Source organism: Rhinoderma darwinii, chromosome 5 (genome assembly GCF_050947455.1).
Source record: "Rhinoderma darwinii isolate aRhiDar2 chromosome 5, aRhiDar2.hap1, whole genome shotgun sequence".
NCBI classification, from domain to species: Eukaryota; Metazoa; Chordata; class Amphibia; order Anura; family Rhinodermatidae; genus Rhinoderma; species Rhinoderma darwinii.
Window position 1 is genome coordinate 314,011,192 of NC_134691.1, and position 22,161 is coordinate 314,033,352.

Here is a 22,161-nt window from a genome sequence, read left to right on the forward strand (position 1 = left end):
ACAAAAGTAGATGTGCCTAAGAGGGGCTGGGACTCCTGTAGCTCGAAAGATTTACTATAATTTACATCAGAAATTGGAGTGCATAGCGGAAATTTATGCCAGCTATCATATTTCAGTTTCTGGCACACAAACAGCCCAAGATGCAACAAATGTAATAAGAGGTTTACGCAGTTTGCCTTGATTAACACAGGAAGGCAATGCTGCGGATATTCTGAAGCGTTTGTGCAGCAAAATCCGCATGTATTGCTGCGGATTTCACCCGTTTCTATATTGAAACGACTGAAATTCGCAGTGAAGATCCAGAACAGGATAAGCATGCTGTGGATTTCCCTCTGAAAAATGTTCAGCAGCATGTGGTTGATTTTCGTTCAAATCTCATTAACACGGCTGGGACTGAGATTGCCGCAAAACCATGCCTTTTTTCCGTGAATTGTAGCAAATAAAAGCGCATTTTGACCGCGACGTGTAAAACCCAGACTTGGCATTAAGAAATGTCATTATCCGCTCTTCTTTAATACTATTACTTGAATTTAAGCATTGCGGTAACATGGGAGAGCAAGCCTGGAGAAAATGGGAGCACATTACCAAAATAGAGATGAGCGCACAGGAGTCTGTATAGAAAACAAATCTCTACTGGTTACCTTGCCAAGATTGTTTTTCTTTAATTGGGATTTGCCAAAATGTAAATGCTAAGGCCCCATGCACATGACCGTAATACGGTCTGCGGTTTTACGGACCCATTCAGTTCTATTGGTCGCGGACACCTTTCCGTATCGCTACGGATGGGTGTCCGTGCCGTAGAACTGTGCCGGGAATTATGGAGCATGTCCATGTTTTACAGGCCGTGCTCCCATACTTTTGTATGGGAGCACGGCCCGAGAATGCGGCCAACCGTCCGCAGACGGCCATGCCCGCAATCGCAGGCCATGATTACGGGCACTAAGCGTTGTTCATCATATTCTGCTATGTATGTCATAGATACAGAAAGAACACTGAAGATTATTTCTTAAAATGGTGGAAAGGAAAAGTGGAGCAGTTGTCCATAGTAATCGGGTTAATTTTATTTTCCAAAGGGCCTTGAAAAAATTTGTGCTGGAATCTGATTGGTTGGTGCATGCAATTTCCATTGTGCTAGTTTTGATCTCCTTCCCTATATTCTTTTGCAATTATGTTGGGCATGGCTGGCCAGTAACTGGTTTCCATTCATTGAAACAAGACTGTACCTGGAGATGAAAGGGTATGTCAACATTTAACGGATTTGCAATGGAAAAAATGTGTTCTGGATTTTGCCGCAAAATCAGCTTGTTTTACACTCCATTTACGTTTAACGTCTTTCACAAGACGACAGCCTGCACTTTGAGCCCTTTTAATATGCCGCCAACAAATTGACAACTTACTGGAAAGGTGTAACTGTTACCTGAAGTGACTTATTTTATTCATTATGGCTGTGATCAATGGAACTTGGTGGTTATTGCTGTTTCATTGAAATCCTGCGCTTCACCTGTACAGGCCGGGCGGCCATAAATCATGGCAATACGGTTCATGTCTTCACGGCACACTACTATAGCACGGTTACTGTGTATTCAGGCACCTTATAGAGGTTCAGCTCTCCTGACGTGTTTGTTTTTAGTAAAAAAATAACGATTCTTCAGCATCTTTTCTTAGAACTCTGCATTCCTGGATCCTCTTTTATCCTTCCCACAAATTGACAACTCGGGTATTACCAGTTGGGGGGGGGGGGGGTGTCCCACCAAAACTAGTGCTTAGGCTGCTCCTACACGTACCATTTGTGAAGCGGTAATTGTCATGCAACCAAGTACCTTGAGGCAAAAAATGGTGCCACAGTTTCGCTGCAAATACAGGCGAAGCACATGACAAAAGCAATCTGTGTGGTTTTTTGCTGAGTGATACTTGTCCGTGTGGTCATCGACACCGCAGTATATGTAGAAGCAGCCCGGACTGTGTAGGGGAACACCCCTTTGAGCAGGGAAATGGTAACTCAGTTGTCAATTTATTTATACATTTCTAGTAGAAAAGACAGGAGCAGCACAACGCAAGAAAAGGTGCTCCAGAATTGTGTTTTGTTTTTTTTTATGGGGAGCTCAAGTATTTACTAAAACAGACCTGTTGGGACAACTGACGGGTCATCTTGAACACGATTTGACTTTATTTTCAGCATGAAATTAATTCTCTTCGTGAAATAAGCATAGTGCATTGTACAGGTCATCCAGACAATGTGAAGTGGATACCTCTTCACATTTTATAATTCTGGTGTAAAAAATCTTCCTGATGCCAATGTAAATTTTCTTTAAGCCGCCAAAGCAGAGCCAGAGTGCCAATCACAAGGCAAATTAGCAGTGAACGTATCTAATAATGGGCTAAAAAGTAGCACATGACAAGCACTGGCATTCACTATGCTGTGGACTTCAAGCATAATTGACATTGGCAGCAGGAGAGAGATCTTTTTGGAGCAGAATCGAGCGACTATTTTGTGTATAGGGAGTCTCCTGACTCCACAATCCCCCCCATCCCGATGGCAGATGTTAAAAGAATTGTGGATCGGGCATGTTGCAGTGTTCAGCCAACACCTATCTAAAGTGTATGGAGAGCTGTAGTACGGGGCTGTATCAGCCAGGAATATTATGAGAACGAGTGCACACATTTCTTATAACTTAGAAATAGCTCGGTGGTCATTCTGTGCACTGTAAGCTGTGCAAGTCCGCTTAGAGGACCAGAATCTAGTATGCAAATTCTCCCTATAAATCTCCTCCCATGCTTCATCTAATTCACAAAAGCATGCACAGGATTTTGAGGGTTATACTTATCAATTTTTCTGAAGAGCGGTGTGGAGAAGATTTCAGACTATGAATAATCATCGCAACAAGCAGTGGATTTCTGCCCAAGGGCCAATTGTACTGCAAATCAGTATATTATGTGCAGAATGTTCACTAAGCATTTTTTAAACGAGAATGTCCACCTTTTGTTCACCATTCGGTAATGTTAATTTTAATAGGTTCAAAATTCTGTGGCAGATAATGTTCTTAATATATCTTTATAGTGTTTGGAGCTGTAGCTTTTTGCTGCGGAGCTCCAAATGCCCTAAATATCTCTAGTAAACTAAAACTCTACTACCTCTAGGGGGAGCCTATTGCATACCGCTTATAAATTGAACACAATAATGATGTAAGATCCCCTAGTTGGCGGATGCAAGAAGCCAGAATTTTATCTATGTTGGGGATTTGAAGCTTTGCATCACAAAATCTGAGCTCCTTCTGCTATAAAGAGATCTTAAGAAATCAATCCGAATGCGGACCCTAAATAACGTCTTACAAAGTGAACGAGGGAGAGGGATGAAGTGGAATGAAAGGTGAGGTGTAAATCGCTAAGTGGCTGAGCTTGTTGTACTGATTCTTAGAAGTTCTTAACCCCTTTTGCGTGAATGGTACTTGTGCCATCAGCTAGTGAGTGCTTTCTGTAATATACAGCTGACGTCCCACTGCAACGTCTGGAATCGATAATCACGCCGATGCTGGCAGTTTAACCCTTTGGATGCCGCAGGCGATTGCATCAGTCGCATCGACATGATCGCGGGAAGCTAATGGTGTGCAATGGCAGGCTGGGGGCCTAACAAAAAGCGCCAAAGTTCTACCATGGCTATCTGTCCAGCAGTTTTACACTGACCGGAAATAATTCTTTGGAATACTAAAAGCATTATATCAGAGATCAAAAGATTGTATTGTAAAGTCCCCTAGTGGAACGAAGAAAACTAATTTAAACAATGTTTAACCTGTTAATGACCACCCATATGTGTGTTTACGGCGGCCACTAACTGGCTTTATTCTGATGCGATTGCCTTTTTACGGCGCTGCATCGGAGTAAATCACATCAGGGAGCAGGTAAATCCCCCTGCTCTCAGCTATCCGAGGTAGCGGGAGGGGTGGGAGCAAACTTGCTCGAGCAGGCGAGATCAAAATCTGTATCGATCCTGCTAGTTTAACCCCTCAGATGCGGCGCTCAATAGTGAGTGCCGCATCTGAGTGGTTTTGGAGGGAGAAGGCCAGAGGAATGGCCTAACAGATGCCTCTCCGTTTTAAACGGACATGCAGTAATACATTGCAATACCGAAGTACTGCAGAGTATTATAAAAAGCGATCAGATGATCGCATAGTGAAGTTCTCTAATGGGACTAATAACAAAAAAGCTTAATAAAGTTTATAATAAATAAAAATCCAAAGTAAAAAAAAAGTAAAACCCAGTTTTTTTTTTTCCCCCTTTACAAAAATGCTTTTATTATGAAACAAAAAAAAGGTACACATGTTTGGTATTGCCTGCACCATAACGACCCCACCTATAAAGCGATTACATTATTTAACCTGCTCAGCAAACGATGTAAAAAACAATGCAAGAATTGCTGTTTTCTGTGCATCCTGCCATTAAAAAATGTGGTATAAAGTGATCAAAAAGTCGCATCTACTCCAAAATGATACCAATGAAAACTACAAGTCTTCCCACAAAAAAAAACTCATACAGCTGCATCGGCAGAAAAATAAAAAAAGTTATGGCTCTTCAAATATGGAGACACAAAAACAAATTTTGAAAAAAGTTTTTACTGTGCAAAAGTAGGAAAACAAGAAAACTTTATAAATTTGGTATCGTTGCAATCATAACTCGCTGAATAAAGTTGTTGTGTTATTTTATACCACACGGTAAACTGTGTCAATTTAGGATGGAAAAAGAGGCAAAATTGCTGGGTTTTTTTCTAAAAAAAAAAAAAAAAGTTAATGAAAGGTAATCAATAAATGTTATGTACCTCAAAATGGTGCTATTTAAAAATTACAACTTGTCCCGCAAAAAACAAGACCTTATACAGCTATGTTGACGCAAAAATATAAAAGTTATAGCTCTTTGAGACGATGGAAAAATTTAAAAAAATCGCTTGGTCAATAAGGCCTAAAATAGGCTGGTCACTAAGGGGTTAACAACTTTTAAGTAAGTGTGTGTGTGTGTACATATATATATATATATATTCTATGGTTTCGTTACAATCGTAACTACATGTAAATTAAACTTAACCCGTTATTTAAACAACATTGTTCACAACCTAGAGTAACGCAAAAAAAACTATTTGGGAATTGCTGTTTTTCTTCCATTCCCCCTGAATATAAAAAAAGATTACGGGATTTTTTTTTTTGTACAATATATGTACTCCACAATGGTACAATTAAAAAAAAAATAAATAAAAATGCAACTCGTCCTGCAAAAAATAAGCTTTCATACAGCTACGCAAACGGATACATTTTAAAATTGACAGGACTTGAAACGCAGTAAAGAAAATATCCCAAGTAGTCGCTGCGTCCTGAAGGCCCAAAATAGCTGTGTCCTGTACGGGGTTAAACATCACTAGTCACTAACAGACCTCTATAAGAAACACACCTTTCTAATAAGAACCTTTTGTTTTATTTTAAGCCTATTAGGCTTGGTTCACAGTTTTTTGGGTTTTTTTCCAGGAGGAAAATCTGCCTCAAAATTCAGTTTGGAATTTTGAGGCAGATTTTCCTCCTGAAAAAAAAAAACTGCGAACCAAGCCTTAGGCTATGTTCACACGGGGTCTTTTGCCGAGTTTTTTGACGCGGAAACCGCGTCGCAAAACTCGGCAGAAACGGCCCGAGAACGCCTCCCATTGATTTCAATGGGAGGTGTCGGCGTCTTTTTCCCGCGAGCAGTAAAACTGCCTCGCGGGAAAAAGAAGCGACATGCCCTATCTTCGGGCGCTTCCGCCTCCGACCTCCCATTGACTTCAATGGGAGGCAGGAGAAAGCGTGTTTTCTGCCCGCGGCGCTCAATGGCCGCGGGCGAAAAACGGCGCGATCATTGCTATTCACACAGAGTATTTTGGGGGAGGAATATCTGCCTCAAAATTCCGTTTGGAGCTTTGAGGCAGATATTCCTCCCCCAAAATACTCCGTGTGAACATAGCCTAATAGGCTTAAAATAAACAAAAGGTTCTTATTAGAAAGGTGTGTTTCTTAGGCTATGTTCACACGGAGTATTTTGGGGGAGGAATATCTGCCTCAAAGCTCCAAACGGAATTTTGAGGCAGATATTCCTCCCCCAAAATACTCCGTGTGAATAGCAATTATCGCGCCGTTTTTCGCCCGCGGCCATTGAGCGCCGCGGGCATAAAACACGCTTTCTCCTGCCTCCCATTGAAGTCAATGGGAGGTCGGAGGCGGAAGCGCCCAAAGATAGGGCATGTCGCTTCTTTTTCCCGCGAGGCAGTTTTACTGCTCGCGGGAAAAAGACGCCGACGCCTCCCATTGAAATCAATGGGAGGCGTTCTCGGGCCGTTTCTGCCGAGTTTTGCGACGCGGTTTCCGCGTCAAAAAACTCGGCAAAAGACCCCGTGTGAACATAGCCTTATAGAGGTCTGTTAGTGACTAGTGATGTTTAACCCCGTACAGTGGATAAAACGCCGCAAAATACGCTTTCTCTGCCTCCCGTTGATGTCAATGGGAGGTCAGAGGCATAAACGCCCGAAGATAGAGCATGTCCCTTCTTTTTCCCACGAGCCGGTTTTTCTGCTCGCGGGAAAAAAATGCCTCCGCCTCCCATTGAAATCAATGGGAGGCATTTTCGTCCGTTTTGCGTCAAAAAACTCTGTGTGAACACCCCCTCCCCCTACTGTGATGAAATCTTATGAAAAATACAGAGAAACTGTCAACTACAATCCAAAATACAAGAAAAAAAGTAAAATTAAGTCTATAACTTGCTCCTAGCTTCAGACTTTTCTCATGTGGTTGTGTCCCTCCCAGTAACACATGCTGTATGTGTGTAGTCTGTGTGTCCAGGATGCTGCTGCCTTCACTAGCTTTGCTGTACAGCTTTATTTCTAATAAAGCCCCTGTGTGATCTCCTTTCCTGTGCTCATACAGACACTGATGCTGCCTATGTGGGTGTGTGTGATCTCTCCCTCCTCGCCCTGCAGATTCTGCCATGTGTGCTCTCCTTACCTACACTGTGATAGTACCGCCTGTGTGATTTTTATTTTTATTTTATTTATTTTTTATTTTTTTATTTTTATTTTTTTTTCCTCTTCCCTTTTGCTGTGGGTTCTCTCCTCCCTATCTACAGCCTGTGTGATCTCTCTCCCCCTCCCCTTGCAGCTTCTTCCTAACTAAAACAGAGAAAGGAAGAGCAGAGATAGCAGATGACAGCAACCAGGAGCGGTGTGCTGTCGGATCTATATCAGAAGCAGTAGCGCAGCCAACTATGTACAGGAGCTGCACAGACTCTACAGCAGAAAAATGGTAGGACATTTTTAATGAAGATTATTTAGAAACTTGCTTAGAGGGGTTCTCCCATCTTGGACATTTATGGCATAACCACAGGATATGCCATAAATGACCAATGGATGCTGGTCCCACCTGTGCGACCCACACCGATCTGTCTAGCTCCCCAGCCGCAGCCTGACAAGGTGGTCGGGATTCTGGAAACATAAGCTGCGCTGTTTCTGGAGTTCGAAAGGTTCAGAACAGTACAGCTCAAAATGCTACGCACTTCCTGGAACTCCCCTTCACTTCTATGGGAGTTACGGAAACAGCGTAGCTCAGTGAGCTTGACCTTTTTCCGCACTTCCAACCAAATTGTCAGACAGTGGCCGGGGAGCAGCTGGAGTCGTACAAGGTAGGACGTGGGTCTGGGGGTCCCCTTCTTAATATAGGTGTGGGTCCTCGAGGTTGGAACCACATTTATCGGTTATATATGGCATATCTTGTGGATATGCCATAAATGTCCAAAATGAGAACTCCTTTCATTTTGCTTTTAGGTAGCAAATGAAGGGAAAACATTTTTATGCCAACGTGTCCATGGCCTTTAAATGATCACTAACTTTTTCAAGAAACTTTGCATAAATAGTACAAGCGAATATAAGAAACTTTGTAATATATCTTATGAAAGAAAAATGCCTTTCTCCACTTTAGAGGAAGAGAGGGTAGGAAAGGAGCCTCATAAGGGTATGTTCACACAGCAGCGTCCATTACGGCTGAAATTACAGAGCTGTTTTCAGGAGAAAACAGCTCCTGAATTTCCGACGTAATTGCTCGTACTCACGTTTTTCGCGGCGGCAATTACGGACGTAATTGGAGCTGGTTTTCAATGGAGCCAATGAAAAACTGCTCCATTTACGTCTCAAGAAGTGACATGCACTTCTTTGACGCGGGCGTCTTTTTACGCGCCGTCTTTTGACAGCGGCGCGTAAAAAAAAAATGCCTGTGTGCACAGAACATCGTAACCCCATTGATTTCAATGGGCAGATGTTTGGAGCCGTATTTTCGGACGTAATTAGAGGCATAAAACGCCCGAATTACGTCTGTAAATAGGGTGTGTGAACATACCCTAACTGTTCACTCACACTGAATTTACTGCTTTTTCCATCTCCTCAAAAGGAGAGGACTTTCAGTTTACTGAGGGATCAAGTTACAGCTGCCCATAGAAGTCTTAGGAAATGAGATAGGGAGGAGCAGAGAGAGACAGACACTGCATCGGTTTCCTAGTGAGTGTTTTATCTCACCTGCTGGGTTCACAGCTACGCTGCTCATTACTGCTATGTATGTATGTATGTTTGTGACTAAAAGAGACAAATCTTTTCTCCTATCTGTGTGCAGTGTATAGAAGACATGATCGTAGTTAGGCTCCACCCACTAGCTCAGAGACCACTGAGAACTAGAGAGAGCCTGCAGAGGGGAAAACTGCTAAATAATGCTGAGTACAAGTGTTATTCCTCATGTACACACATATGACCGCATATTCTGGAAAGTTAGGTTCGCTTTAAGTTGCATATGCAAAAAAAAAATCATTCAAGGGCGTAATTTTAGTTTAAATTATATCCTTGCTAATATGCTGTCTTAATGTGTTCATATCTTGTCGACTGTTAAATGGCAATATGCATTGAATGAAAGGTGGTTGTTTTTTGGTTTTTAACGTGACTGCGGCTGTTAAGCCCTGTTCACACTTTTTTTGCAGGCAGGAAAATCTGCCTCAAAATTCAGTCAGGAATTTTGAGGCAGATTTTGACCTGCCTCCACTCTCTTTGACACGTTTATTGCGACATTTTTTGGCTGCGGCCAATGAGCGCAGCGGGCAAAAAACGCAACGAAAACCGCTTTCTCTGCCTCTCATTGATGCATGAAGAGCATGGCGCTTTTTCCTGTGAGCGTTTTTTATAGTTCGTGGGAAAAAAAAACGCCTCATTCTCCCATTGAAACCAATGAGAGGGGATTTCAGCCGTTTTTGTCGCGGTTTCTGACGTAGTTTCTGCGTCAAACACAGTGTGAACAAGGTATTAGGTGTCAAATGTAATACAATTTAATGGGAAATTGAGCAAACATGCAGCAAGGATTTAGAATTATTACTTTTAGGAACAAAGTTATCGAGCAAACATTTAAAATAGCCCTCTTAAACTTAGTAACACAAAATGTCCTCACCCAATTTGACAGATTTGCCATTACTGTTCCAAAGCTTCTCATTTTGGCGAGTTTAATAATACACTAGTCCCAAAGCCTTAAAAATAATATATTACAGCAATTTTATTTTGGACTTCTGGACTTTCTTTTGATTAAGGCTTAGCAATAAGGTTGTGTATATAGTAATATTCTGTACCAACATTGTTGGCCACGATTTATCCTGGCTGGGCTATTTTCAGATGAGTCTATCGATGGGTGCACGGCTTGCTGCAAGACAGAGCTCTGATCTACATACTGTAACAAGCGAGGACACATGACAAGATTAGATACAGGGAGTCCGGTAGAGCTATAGGAAAAAAAAACATCCATTTCCTGTAAGAGGCTAGTGCGCCACACGTGTATCGTTTTTGCATTATAGCAACTATGCAACATCTTTTTTTTTTTATTTGCTGCAGGAGTGGCTAGAAGACCCACCTCTTTTTGTTCTTTTGATCTATGTTCTTTTGATCCTACTATTGGACAAGGATGCAGGCGACTGCGTATCCATTATACAGCTGTGCCCATAGAACTAAAATAGTTGTTTGATTCCGTCATCAACGTGCTTGTTGGATTTAGCGAGTGAGGAGCAGCTTCTAGACCCCTCTGCCACTGCTTACCCTAGGGAAACAATCCACAATGATCATTTATTTTTTGTTGTTTTCCCTAGACGGTCTTGCAGCCCTTACAGGCTTTAGGAAAGGTTTTCTTTCTGCCTGGATCCACACAAAAAAAAAAGGAAACGGATTTACGGTCATGTTCGTGTTAAATGCTTTAAGTGCCACCGTAATTAGTACAGAATGATCTTGTTGTATGTATCTGTTAAGAATTCTCAAATTGAGATGCTAAGCATACAAAATAAGAGGTAAGCTACTTTTATGCTCCTGTGCATTGTTAAATTGGATATCTGGCTTGGCACCTTACTTTTCAAAGGGGGTGCAAATATTGATTCTGTATCCTATTTGTCTAAGGGTCAAGATCTGCATCATATAGTTTTCAAGTTCTAAGACTAATCTATGTTTATAGCCTGTTCGGCTAGGGAAAGAACCAATTCATAAAGAATTCTTAAGATTGTATTCTAATACATAACTCTTACTTTCAGCATTTACAGCCGAACAATACCAGCAACATCAACAACAACTGGCACTAATGCAGAAACAGCAACTTGCTCAAATACATCAACAGCAGGCAAATAACTCATCTGCCAACACTTCACAGGTATTGTCGCACTCAATATACTGCTGTAGTCTACAAATGCTTGTAAAGAATACACCCACCCTCCTTTGCAGGATAAGGCTTCGTTCACATCTGAATCAGGGCTCCGTTTTGGCGTTCCGTCGGAACGGAGCCCTGATTGAAACAAATGGAAACCGTAGGTAGACTACGCTATTGATTCCATCAAAACGACGGAACCATTGCACAACTGAGACAAACGGAAACCATTTGCACCGGATCCGTCGCCGTTGAAATCACTGGTGATGCAAACGGAAACCTATGGTTTCCGTTTGAGCTTTTCGTCAGAACGGAGCCCTGACTGAAAAAGACGGAACGTCAGAATGGAGCCCTGATGCAGATGTGAAGGAAGCCTAAGTTTATCTTAATTCCTTGAGGACCTCAAAGAATTGTTTGGGGTTTTGTTTTTGCATTATTAACTTGGTGAAATAATTATTTTTCAAATAAAAAAGTATAAAGTTATGTTCACACCTGCGTTGCCAAATAAAATAAAAAATAGAGCAGCATGCTGCACTATTTTTTTCTGTTAAATCCATGGTCACTATGGTAATCTGATGGAATTTAGTAAAGTCGATAAGTTCCGTCGGGGCGCTGTTGGTGTCTGCCATGTGACGAATTTGTCACTGCCATTATTTTCATTGTTCTGCTCCTGTGATGGAGCAGAATAACAGAAGTAGCCACGCAGATGTGCATATAGCCTAAGACCAAGAACCTTTTTTATAAACGTGTCTTGAGGCTTTCTGACTTTGAGACACGTTTGCAACTCCTCGTTATATTGCAAACTATATAGTCCAACGCATTGTGTAGCCCAAGTCATAAGAGGTTTTTTTCTTTATACTGAATAATGTAACCTGTACAGTATGACTTTAGAGTCAAATAGGAATTTACAGAATTCAGTACCTTCCACAGGAAAACTTAATGGCCCTTATTAGTTAATTTTGAGAACATGCCTCCAGTAGTATATGCAAACCTGTGTCTCTGGGGTTCTAGAACTGAATTTAAATTGAATGTTCATGGATTAGGTTTGCAGTAAAGTGTGCGCGTGTGTGTGTAATATATCCTTAAAGTGAACACCATTTGATTTTCAATACAGGTCCAAAATGTGCTGATTTAATTTTTTAATATGTAGTTTTCCTGATACAGAGCTCAAATTCCCATGCGTATACAGTTAAAATATTTCATTATGTCTGCAGTCACCACTAGAGGGAGCTTGAGTGCTTATTCTATACTTTTGTGCATTGAATGCAATGATAAAACCGTGTGCCATAAGCTCCACCGAGTGATTGCAGCAGGGAGTCTGAATTGTTTAGTTTAACCCGGTTTATAGTTCTTGAAGCTGTTTTCTGATAGAGCACCAAATTCTCTTCATAAAGACTTATAATGTGGTGACAGAGCCTCTTTAATATAAGTGGCCTATCTTGTACATGATGTGATCGGCGCTGTAATGTAGATTACAGCAGTGTTTTGTATTTAGAAAAACAATCATTTTTGACGGAGTTATGACCTATATTCGCTTTATGCTAATTAATTTCTCAATGGACAACTGGGCGTGTTTTACTATATGACCAAGTGGGCGTTGTACAGAGGAGTGTATGACGAAAACCAATCAGTGACCAATCAGCGTCATACACCTCTCCCCATTCATTTACACTGCACATGGCGATATCGCTATGTGCAGCCTTATATACGCACTATAACGTTACTGCAGTGTCCGGACAATGAATATACATTACCTCCAGGCAGGACGTGATGTGTATTCAGAATCCTGACCACTTCTCTGTGAGTTACAGCACGGCAGGCGTAGTCTCGCGAGATTATGCTGTAAACTGTCATTTACAGCGAGATCTCGCTGTGCTGTAAATCACAGAGAAGTGGTCAGGATTCTAAATACACATCACATATACTATGTACTACGATGCAGAATTTCCACATGGAAATTCTGCAATGTTTATGCTACGTGAAGGTACCCAAAATGTGAAAGTTCCTATTCATCCGTTGCTTTGATCAGTTACAACACCAGTTCATTTTTCACTTTCTTGAAATGCTCCGATATTAACCTTCATTTCTCTCTATTAGGGTTTTGTTTCGAAGACGTTAGACTCTGCTAGTGCTCAGTTTGCTGTTACAGCTTTGGTAACATCTGAACAGCTGATGGCCATCAAAATGAAGGATGATGTTGTCCTTGGAATTGGAGTGAATGGCATTCTTCAAGCCTCAGGTTTGACAAGATTTCAAAATTCTGAATGTGTTGATTTTTATCATAAAGGTCTCATTGCTTAAGTTGTTTATCTCTTCTTAACAGGAGTATACAAGGGCTTACACCTCAGTAGTAATACGCCTGCAGCACTCGTACATACAAGTTCATCATCATCATCCACTGGTTCAGCCTTGCTACAGCCTTCCAATTTAACACAGACTGCTACTTCTCACAGCACTCTGAGTCACCAAGTAACTGCTGCCAATTCTGCAACAACTCAGGTTCTGATTGGGAATAACATCCGATATACTGTACCCTCCCCTGTTGCCACTGTAAACTCTATTAACACCCTCAATGCACGCCATTTACCCAGGACATTAAGTGCTGTTCCCCCATCTGCCTTAAAGCTTGCTGCTGCAGCAGCGGCTAATTGTCAGGTACCCAAGATTCCAGCAGCATCTTCTGTGGATGGAGTACCAAGGTAAGAATCACTGCACACTTATCACAAGATATTCAGCAGTTTTGTAAAAGTGTATTTGTAAACTTTCATAAACTTTACATTATGTTCATGTATCACAAATGATTTTTGTGGTAGCTAATGTGTAATATTAATACTGAAAGCATACTTGCATAATGTACAGGTTTTTTGAAGTGACCTGGTGGCTGCAGCGTTACTGATGATAAAGTATACTATTCTGCAGTGAAAAATGGGCGAAAACTACTGAGGAAAAAAAGCTTGGGCGATCATTCCTAAATATGTGTTGTACATTGCACAAGCTTTCACAAATTTTAAAATGCTTTTTAACGTGACTCCGTAAACCATTGGAAAATTTATTTGAAAGTGTGGTGGGGGGGGGGGGTGGATTCACTTTTATTAGCATCAGTGCACTAAAATACATTACAACACACACTACACAAGCAAAGTGACTGGGAAAAAAGGACCAGAACCCGGCCCCAGACACGGTGAGCTGCTGCGTACGTATTAGGCTTTGTTCACCTCTGCCGGTCACGTTCTGTTGGAGCTTTCCGTCAGAACGGGACCCTGAACAGACAGAACCAGGGTTTTCCGTTTCCATCACCATTGATTTAATGGTGACCGATCCGGTGCCCATGGTTTCCGTTTGTCTCTGTTGTGCACCTGACCCGTCGTTTTGCCGGAAACAATAGCGTAGTCGACTAAACTATTGCTTCCGGCAAAACGACCAGGTTCACAGTGTTACGTCCGCCCTGGGAATCTAGATACACAGACAAATTAACTGAGCCATAACTTTTACATCAATTGTGTTAGTCATTGGGGGACTTTGTGGTGCGTAGTATACTGAATAAGATTAAAATAAGTAATGTTAGGCTACATGCACATGTTGCGTAATTTCGTGCAAAAAATCTGCATCAAAACCACAGATAAACAGGTAATTCCGGAGGTAAAATCTGCATTTAATGTTGCAGTTTTAGGTGCGGTTTTTACATTTTGATGCTTAAACAGGTACAGATTTAATGTGATAATGATTTTGGGTCGTTTTTTTTTTTTTTTAAATAAAATTCTGAGACAGAAACGCAAGATAAACTTACATTCTCCAGACTTGATCCGGAGTATATTTATAAAAATAACTTTTACTTAAATTTCTTAAAACAAAAGCATTTTTGCGACATGTGCGCATAAATTCAATTCATTCGTCACAGTTGTATGCAATTTTTCTGTTTTTTTCAGTATGCATATACAACAATATTGAAGACAGCAAAAATAGTCCACCTTTTAGGGTTTCCTAATCCATATAGTTTCAATAATTTGTTAATTTCAGAGTTTCTCTCATAAGCACTTAGATGCTCTGTTTGTCATATAGGATATACAGGAGACATAAGATTTTTTCGGGCAGTTGCCCTCCTACCCCTTTGTTTGTGGGATGATGGTGTTCCTTTCAGGAGTTGTCTGTAAAATCCTGGATTTAGTTGGACCTCTGAAGTAAGATAATTTTTCTCCCAATTTCTCTCCCAACGCGTTTCCTCTGACCCATTGATTCATCAGGGGAGATAGGTCATGAATGCTATCTCCCCTGATGAATCAATGGGTCAGAGGAAACGCGTTGTGAGAGAAATTGGGAGAAAAATTATCTTACTTCAGAGGTCCAACTAAATCCAGGATTTTACAGACAACTCCTGAAAGGAACACCATCATCCCACAAACAAAGGGGTAGGAGGGCAACTGCCCGAAAAAATCTTATGTCTCCTGTATATCCTATATGACAAACAGAGCATCTAAGTGCTTATGAGAGAAACTCTGAAATTAACAAATTATTGAAACTATATGGATTAGGAAACCCTAAAAGGTGGACTATTTTTGCTGTCTTCAATATTGTTGTATATGCATACTGAAAAAAACAGAAAAATTGCATACAACTGTGACGAATGAATTGAATCTATGCGCACATGTCGCAAAAATGCTTATGTTTTAAGAAATTTAAGTAAAAGTTATTTTTTATAAATATACTCCGGATCAATCTTGTTTATTTGTTATAATTTACGGAGAATACTTGCTAAGCCAACATTGTCTAGGTGGTAGACGATATACAATACCACGAATATATATTCTCCAGACTTAAAATCCTCACCGCAGGTCAATTTACGCATGAGATAATTCTGCATCGTGTAGATGAGATTACTTGAAATCTCATTTACTTTGCTGGTACCGCATTATTCTGTGGATTTGCCGCAGGTAAATCCGCACAGCAAATCTGTACATAATGTGCATGTGGCCTAAATGTGATCATTTTGTGCTGCCAGTTGATTCATATCCTACCAGTTCACCTCTTGTATGGATTGTGTTTTCCCCATGTCTTTTTGGGTTCCTCTAGGTATTCTAGATTACGCACAGACTTCAATGATATAGTGATAGATGAATTGGCCCTTGAGAATAGATTTGGAAATTAGACCGATCCCCTATGTGCACAGGACCTGATGTGAATTTATCTATTCTAGGTGCAGCATTGAGGGATATGTTTGCACTATATAAATAAAGGGTAATAATAAACACCTACAGACTTTTCTGTCTAATGCTATTCACGCTGCAGCATCAACCATGTCCTCTGTCATCAATTTGAGTTTTATGTTTGTTTTCCTTTTCTTTTTTTTTAATGTTTCATTACGGTCTTTTCTTTTCTTGCAGGGAAAACCATGAAACAGAAAAGCCAGCATTGAACAGTATAGCAGACAACACAGTAGCTATGGAAGTGACGTAGTTTCCGCACAAATGGGACTGCAGCCTTGGGAACTTGTTTAGGTGCTATGCATCAGTAGCATTATGAATGCAAGGGATGATGGGAAGCCGCGTACTGCATTTCCTTGGCAGCTGTGGGGACTCAACAGCAATGCACATCTCTCATGCTTTTGATTTCTTTTCTTTTTTCGTACTGTTAATAGGAAAGAATAAACATCTGTAAATTATGAATACAGCAATTATCTGTACAATACTGCATATTTGTAATACCCTTGTATATATGTTACTTGAATACAGAACTATTCATTTGTGATGCTTTGCACTGGGGGGGGGGGGGACGTGGAAACAAAAAACTGCAACAAAGTAAGAGTGAGATTGTATAGAGATGAGAAGTGTCATCACATCATGTGCATGGTGCGGAACCTGCTGTTTTATCTATTTATTGTGCCGTGTTTACAGTTTTTTGTACACTGTACCTTCATTGGTTCCTGTGCTGTAGTAAATGTGTTAGGTAGCTGTGGACTCCTTGGTATTTTGTAAATGGTATAACATAACTTGGTTCCCCACCGGGTCCCTGAGTTCTCTGTATCATGTGAAGAAATGGTGACATACATACAGAATCTTAAGAAAAAGGCATCATAATTTTTATTTTTATTTTTTTTCAAATGGGGAATGTATTAATGGGGATCTTCCTGTTCTAATATCAGAAGTGACAAGATAATAATGAAGTCTCTTGAATCTTCCCTTCCCCCATTCACCTGTACGTCATGTGGGTGGTTTCTGGTACTTCAGGCACTAAAGGTTTTGTTGCTGCTTTACAAAAAGAAAACCCCTCCTGCCCCATCTCCTCCTACACCAAAAAAAAAAAAAAAAGTATTAAATCAAGTATGCAAATGGAGTCCATTAAACTGGAGTTTTTTTTATGTTTGCCCCTTTTTTTAAGAAAAAAAAATAGAAAAACACTTTAAAAAATTGTATTTTTTTTATTGTGTAATTGTTAAAGACTTCATTCTTTACTTGTTCTTAAGAAAACAAAAGGATATAAGGGAGAAGAATGCAGTAATTGCTGTACGTGTATCATCATTCCAGTTTCTATAACAGCCAGCTTTTTTCCGATTCTCCAGAAGGCTGCAGGGCCAGAACCACAAATATCGGGTGCCTTCCTTTGGAAATACGAGCTCTCTTCTGTGAAGAGCATGGTACTTTACAGACTACTAATGCTTTGTCAGTACCGAAGTCAGATTGCCCAATCCAATGGCATACATTATCCTTGAGGTTTTTTAATCCCACCTGGAAATACATTGTGAATGAGTTCTCACAAAATAAACCCAGGGCATTACATGTTGACAAAAGAAAATGTGTGGTGATGTTTCTTTTTTTTTTTTTTCTTTTTTATGTATTAATTTCCTCTCTCAAGTTCATTGTCTATTTCAATTCAATGTTCTGCACTTGTTTCTTAATGGAAGGAAAGAAAAGCTCCCACTAAATTAAGGAAATATTAAAAGACATAAAAACTATTTACTGAGTCATGGTTTTAGATTTTGGTGTGGTTTTCTTTAATACAAATATCATATTGAGGTCACCGCTGTCTGGTACATAAAGTGCTCTTTATTCTCTCTCATTTATTTGAGGATGATTAGGTTGGCTCATCACAAATCTGTCCTATCACAAGGATTATAGTGAATGGCTGCCTGGGAAAAGCCAAACTGTCACATTAAGTGGCCTGGTGCTTTACTGGTGACACTTCTTTACAGTAATTGACAGGGAAAACGTAGCCTACTCAAAAGCTACCAATGTCTGTGATGAACCAATCTCTATGGCTGGAATCACACATGCAGGTTTCTTGGCAGTTTTTTTTCCTGCAGTTTTTTGAGCCAGTTGATACAAAATAGATGCAGTTGATATAAAAGGTAAGATACATTAAACTGCATATGTGAATCCAGACTAACGGCTTGTCCACATGTAACGGAATTGCTGCAGAAATTCTGTGGAAAAACCGCACCATTTCCTGCGTTTTTTTTTACTGCAGAAAATAGTGAGGATTTTGCTGGTTTTTTTCAATGCTGGGAGATGGTGACATCTCCTCTAAAAAAAACGCAGCAATTTAGTCCACTTTCCGCAGCAGGAATTGACATGCTGCAGTAAGAAAAATACGCACCGCAGGTGAATTTCTGGACTGAAATTTTCCGCAGCGTAAATCTCATCCACTTTGCTGCTACTGTATTCTGCTGTGCATTTACCGTCCGCAATTCCGTACGGAAAATACGCCGCAATTCCGTTAGGCGTGGGCAATCCCTAAACGTGTTTTTCAGGTACACACATTGATGACATATGCATAAAATAGGCCATTGTGTAATCAGTGGGGATCAGACCCCCAGGAAACCCCCACCTGTATAATAAGCAAAATTAAGGACACGGCTAGTGCTAGAGTTCCTCTGCCCATTTAGTGTTTTTCTGCATCTGTACATGTGGCTGTGCCTTGTACTTCAGCTTAGCCCAGCTTGCTTTGCTGATTGGTTGTGGTCCAGGGGTATCCCTCGAAAGCCTTTCGTTATCTAATGGTAGTCAAGCTTTTAAAGGGGTCATTTGCTTTTGTGACTATTACCTCTTGATTTTATCCCGTATACAGTGCCCCCCAAAAGTTCTGGAATACCATCCTAACTTTTGAACGGCTCGAGGTAGAGGGTTGAAATTTGGTGGGAATTAATGGGGTCATAAAATCTACCAGTTAACGCCAAAATAAACCACCCCCACCCCTTTGGGGGCAGCAAAATCTTAAATGGCACAGGGGGTCGAGTGGGGGCTCATTCGAAAGCTCTTTTCAATACAGAAACGATGCTGCAAACTATTTTGAGATAGGATTTTTTTTTTCACTGAGATACTTGACGTGAAAGTTATCATCTTCATTATCGGCTACCGCCGGTGTTCGCATTACCCAAAATGTACCGCGCGGGTAAAATCCTAAATGTGTGTGGGCACCAGCGGTAGCCGAAAATGAAGATGATAACTTTAACGTTATAGAGGCTCTGTCACCAGATTTTGCAACCCCTATCTGCTATTGCAGCAGATCGGCGCTGCAATGTAGATTACAGTAACGTTTTTATTTTTAAAAAACGAGCATTTTTGGCCAAGTTATGACCATTTTTGTATTTATGTAAATGAGGCTTGCAAAAGTCCAAGTAGGCGTGTTTAAAAGTCCAAGTGGGCGTGTATTAGGTGCGTACATCGGGGCGTGTTTACTACTTTTACTAGCTGGGCGTTCTGACGAGAAGTATCATCCATTTCTCTTCAGAACGCCCAGCTTCTGGCAGTGCAGACACACAGCGTGTTCTCGAGAGATCACGCTGTGACGTCACTCACAGGTCCTGCATCGTGTCAGACGAGCGAGGACACATCGGCACCAGAGGCTACAGTTGATTCTGCAGCAGCATCGGCGTTTGCAGGCAAATCGATGTAGCTACTTACCTGCAAACGCTGATGCTGCTGCAGAATCATCTGTAGCCTCTGGTGCCGATGTGTCCTCGCTCGTCTGACACGATGCAGGACCTGGGGCAGGAGGTGAGTGACGTCACAGCGTGATCTCTCGAACACGCTGTGTCTGCACTGCCAGAAGCTGGGCGTTGTGTAGAGAAGTGGATGATACTTCTCGTCAGAACGCCCAGCTAGTAAAAGTAGTAAAAACGCCCCGATGTACGCACATAATACACGCCCAGTTGTACTTGTACTTTAAACACGCCCAGTTGTACTTTTGCAAGCCTCATTTGCATAAATACAAAAATGGTCATAACTTGGCCAAAAATGCTTGTTTTTTAAAAATAAAAACGTTACTGTAATCTGCATTGCAGCGCCGATCTGCTGCAATAGCAGATAGGGGTTGCAAAATCTGGTGACAGAGCCTCTTTAAATATCTCAGCGAAAAAAAATCCTATCTCAAAATCATTTGCAGCATCGTTTTTGTATTGAAAAGCACCCCCCCCCCCCCCCCCCCCCCCCGGGCCATTTAAGATTTTGCTGCCCCCAAGGGGATGGGTGTGGGGTTTTTTTGGCGTTAACTGGTAGATTTTATGACCCCCATTAAATCCCACCAAATTTCCCGTGCCATTTAAGATTTTGCGCAATGGAAAGGTTGTTTACATAATGTTCTTAAACAGATGCAGCAGCAAGACCCCACGAAAAATGCTTCTGGCAGAGAATTGTAATGAAGAGCTAGTCCAAACCAAATTCAGAACCTTTTGTAAAGGGGTACTCCCAATTTGAACATTTGAGTGATATGGGCAGGTCCATCCTCTGGGACCCTCACCTATCAGGAGAAAGGTTATGTTTCCTGATTCTGTGTGGCTGCCTTCTCTATTGAATTTAGAGAACGGTATGCCGTGGATATGCCAGAAATTTCTAAGATGGGAATACCCCTGTTAGGGTATCCCCAATGAAAAAAATCTTAGGGTATGGGCCCGCATAGCGCCGGTGGGGTCTTCAAACAGATTGAAATGGCCGCACCCGCGCAGTCATTGTGTGGCCAAGTAACCATTCGTTAGAAAACTCTGCCCACCATATGCGGTTGTGAGTTTTGCGTGCTGCTACATGGAACCGTACCCTCACTGTGCTCTTAGATCTTCATGTGCAACGCCATTTATGGAACCTTTTCCTTCAAACCTTCGTTATATCTGTTGAAGATGTCTCCCTCCTAATTAACTAGCAGGAAGTTATCATCATTGTCGTCCATGCTACAGATACAGTGAAGCTGTGAAGCTCATGGTCACTGTTTCTAGAAGCCTGCTAGCTCATATTACTCTTGCCAATCTTTTCAGAGGACAATGGAAGCAGCCACCTAACTGATTGCACTAGTTCTGGTAAATCCCTGGTCATATTGTTACTTACCAGTGTATTATATATATAAAATTATACATGTACAGTCTAGCAATGCTGTAGCAAAGCAGCCAATTGTCGAATTATTGAATACACATTTCTGTCTCTGAAATATTGGATACTATGAATTGGCAGTCCCGATGCTGAAAACAAATCGGGATTCAAACAACAATAATAAAGGAACTGACAGTGGGTTGTACTGATCTCAAGGAGATCACTGAATACAGTGCTGTTAGCATTAGGGACACGGATTTCTCACTTGGAAACCAGCAGTAATGTTGGTTTACATTTCCAAAAGCAGCCGCAGACTGAAGAACCGCTGTACGTGAGTTGATTTTCATTTATAAATCTTGTAGCAGTTGTCCAGTTTTTATTGGTTTTATTTATAAAATAGGAATTCATACTTCTAAAATACATGTATTAGAAATTCTGCTCCGGGCCTGTTCACCTCAACGTTTGGTTTCCGTTGATGGGTTCTATCGGGGCTTTCTGTCGGAGAAACCCATCAACGGAAAGGCAATCCGAAACGATAGCTTCCGTTTGCATTACTGTTGATGTCAATGGTGATGCTTCTGTTTATAATGATTTCCATTTGTCTCCATTCCGCAACGGTTTGTTTTTTCGGCGAAATCAATACCGTAGTCGACTGCCTGGATTCAGTTTGCCTTTCCGTTGATGGGTTCCTCTGACGGAGCCCATCAACTGAAACAGAACGCTGATGAGAAAACACCCATACATACCTTTCTTATACCAGCACAGTTGCCTCTGTCTAAGGGAAAAATAGTATAGCCCACATCTTCGTTAATAGTAATGCATCCATAGGATAACAGAATGGACTAAACATGGTGTCAGTCATGTGACCCACACATCATGTGACCAGTGGCATTCGGGTAACATTGTCCAAGTATCTAACAGGTCTAATAGTAGTTTATTGATCAGCAGACAATAAAAAAATATTTCTACCTACAGCAGTATCTCATCGTGTCTGTGAGGAGCAGCTCTTAGGGGGAGTTCACACAGTTTATTGACGCGGAAACCGCGCCAAAAAATGACCGAAAATGGCTTCCATTGATTTCAATGGGAGGCGGAGGCGTTTTTTCTGCAAGCGGGAAAAAGAAGGGACATGCCCTATTTTCGGGCGTTTATGCCTCTGACCT

General features: G+C 41.1%; 1 protein-coding gene across 3 annotated transcripts in view; it reads left to right on the forward strand.

The window, feature by feature from the left end:
• Window positions 1–17,655, forward strand: part of EPC1 (enhancer of polycomb 1) — an 89,389-nt gene extending 71,734 nt beyond the window's left edge. For all 3 annotated transcript variants that reach the window (XM_075827475.1, XM_075827473.1, XM_075827474.1), the window contains exons 11-14: window positions 10,600–10,715; window positions 12,807–12,948; window positions 13,033–13,408; window positions 16,088–17,655. In XM_075827475.1, coding sequence (XP_075683590.1) covers window positions 10,600–10,715; window positions 12,807–12,948; window positions 13,033–13,408; window positions 16,088–16,160 — 707 coding nt within the window. In that variant the 3' untranslated portion in view covers window positions 16,161–17,655. The remainder of the gene's footprint in view (window positions 1–10,599; window positions 10,716–12,806; window positions 12,949–13,032; window positions 13,409–16,087) is intronic.
• Window positions 17,656–22,161: the final 4,506 nt, after the last annotated feature.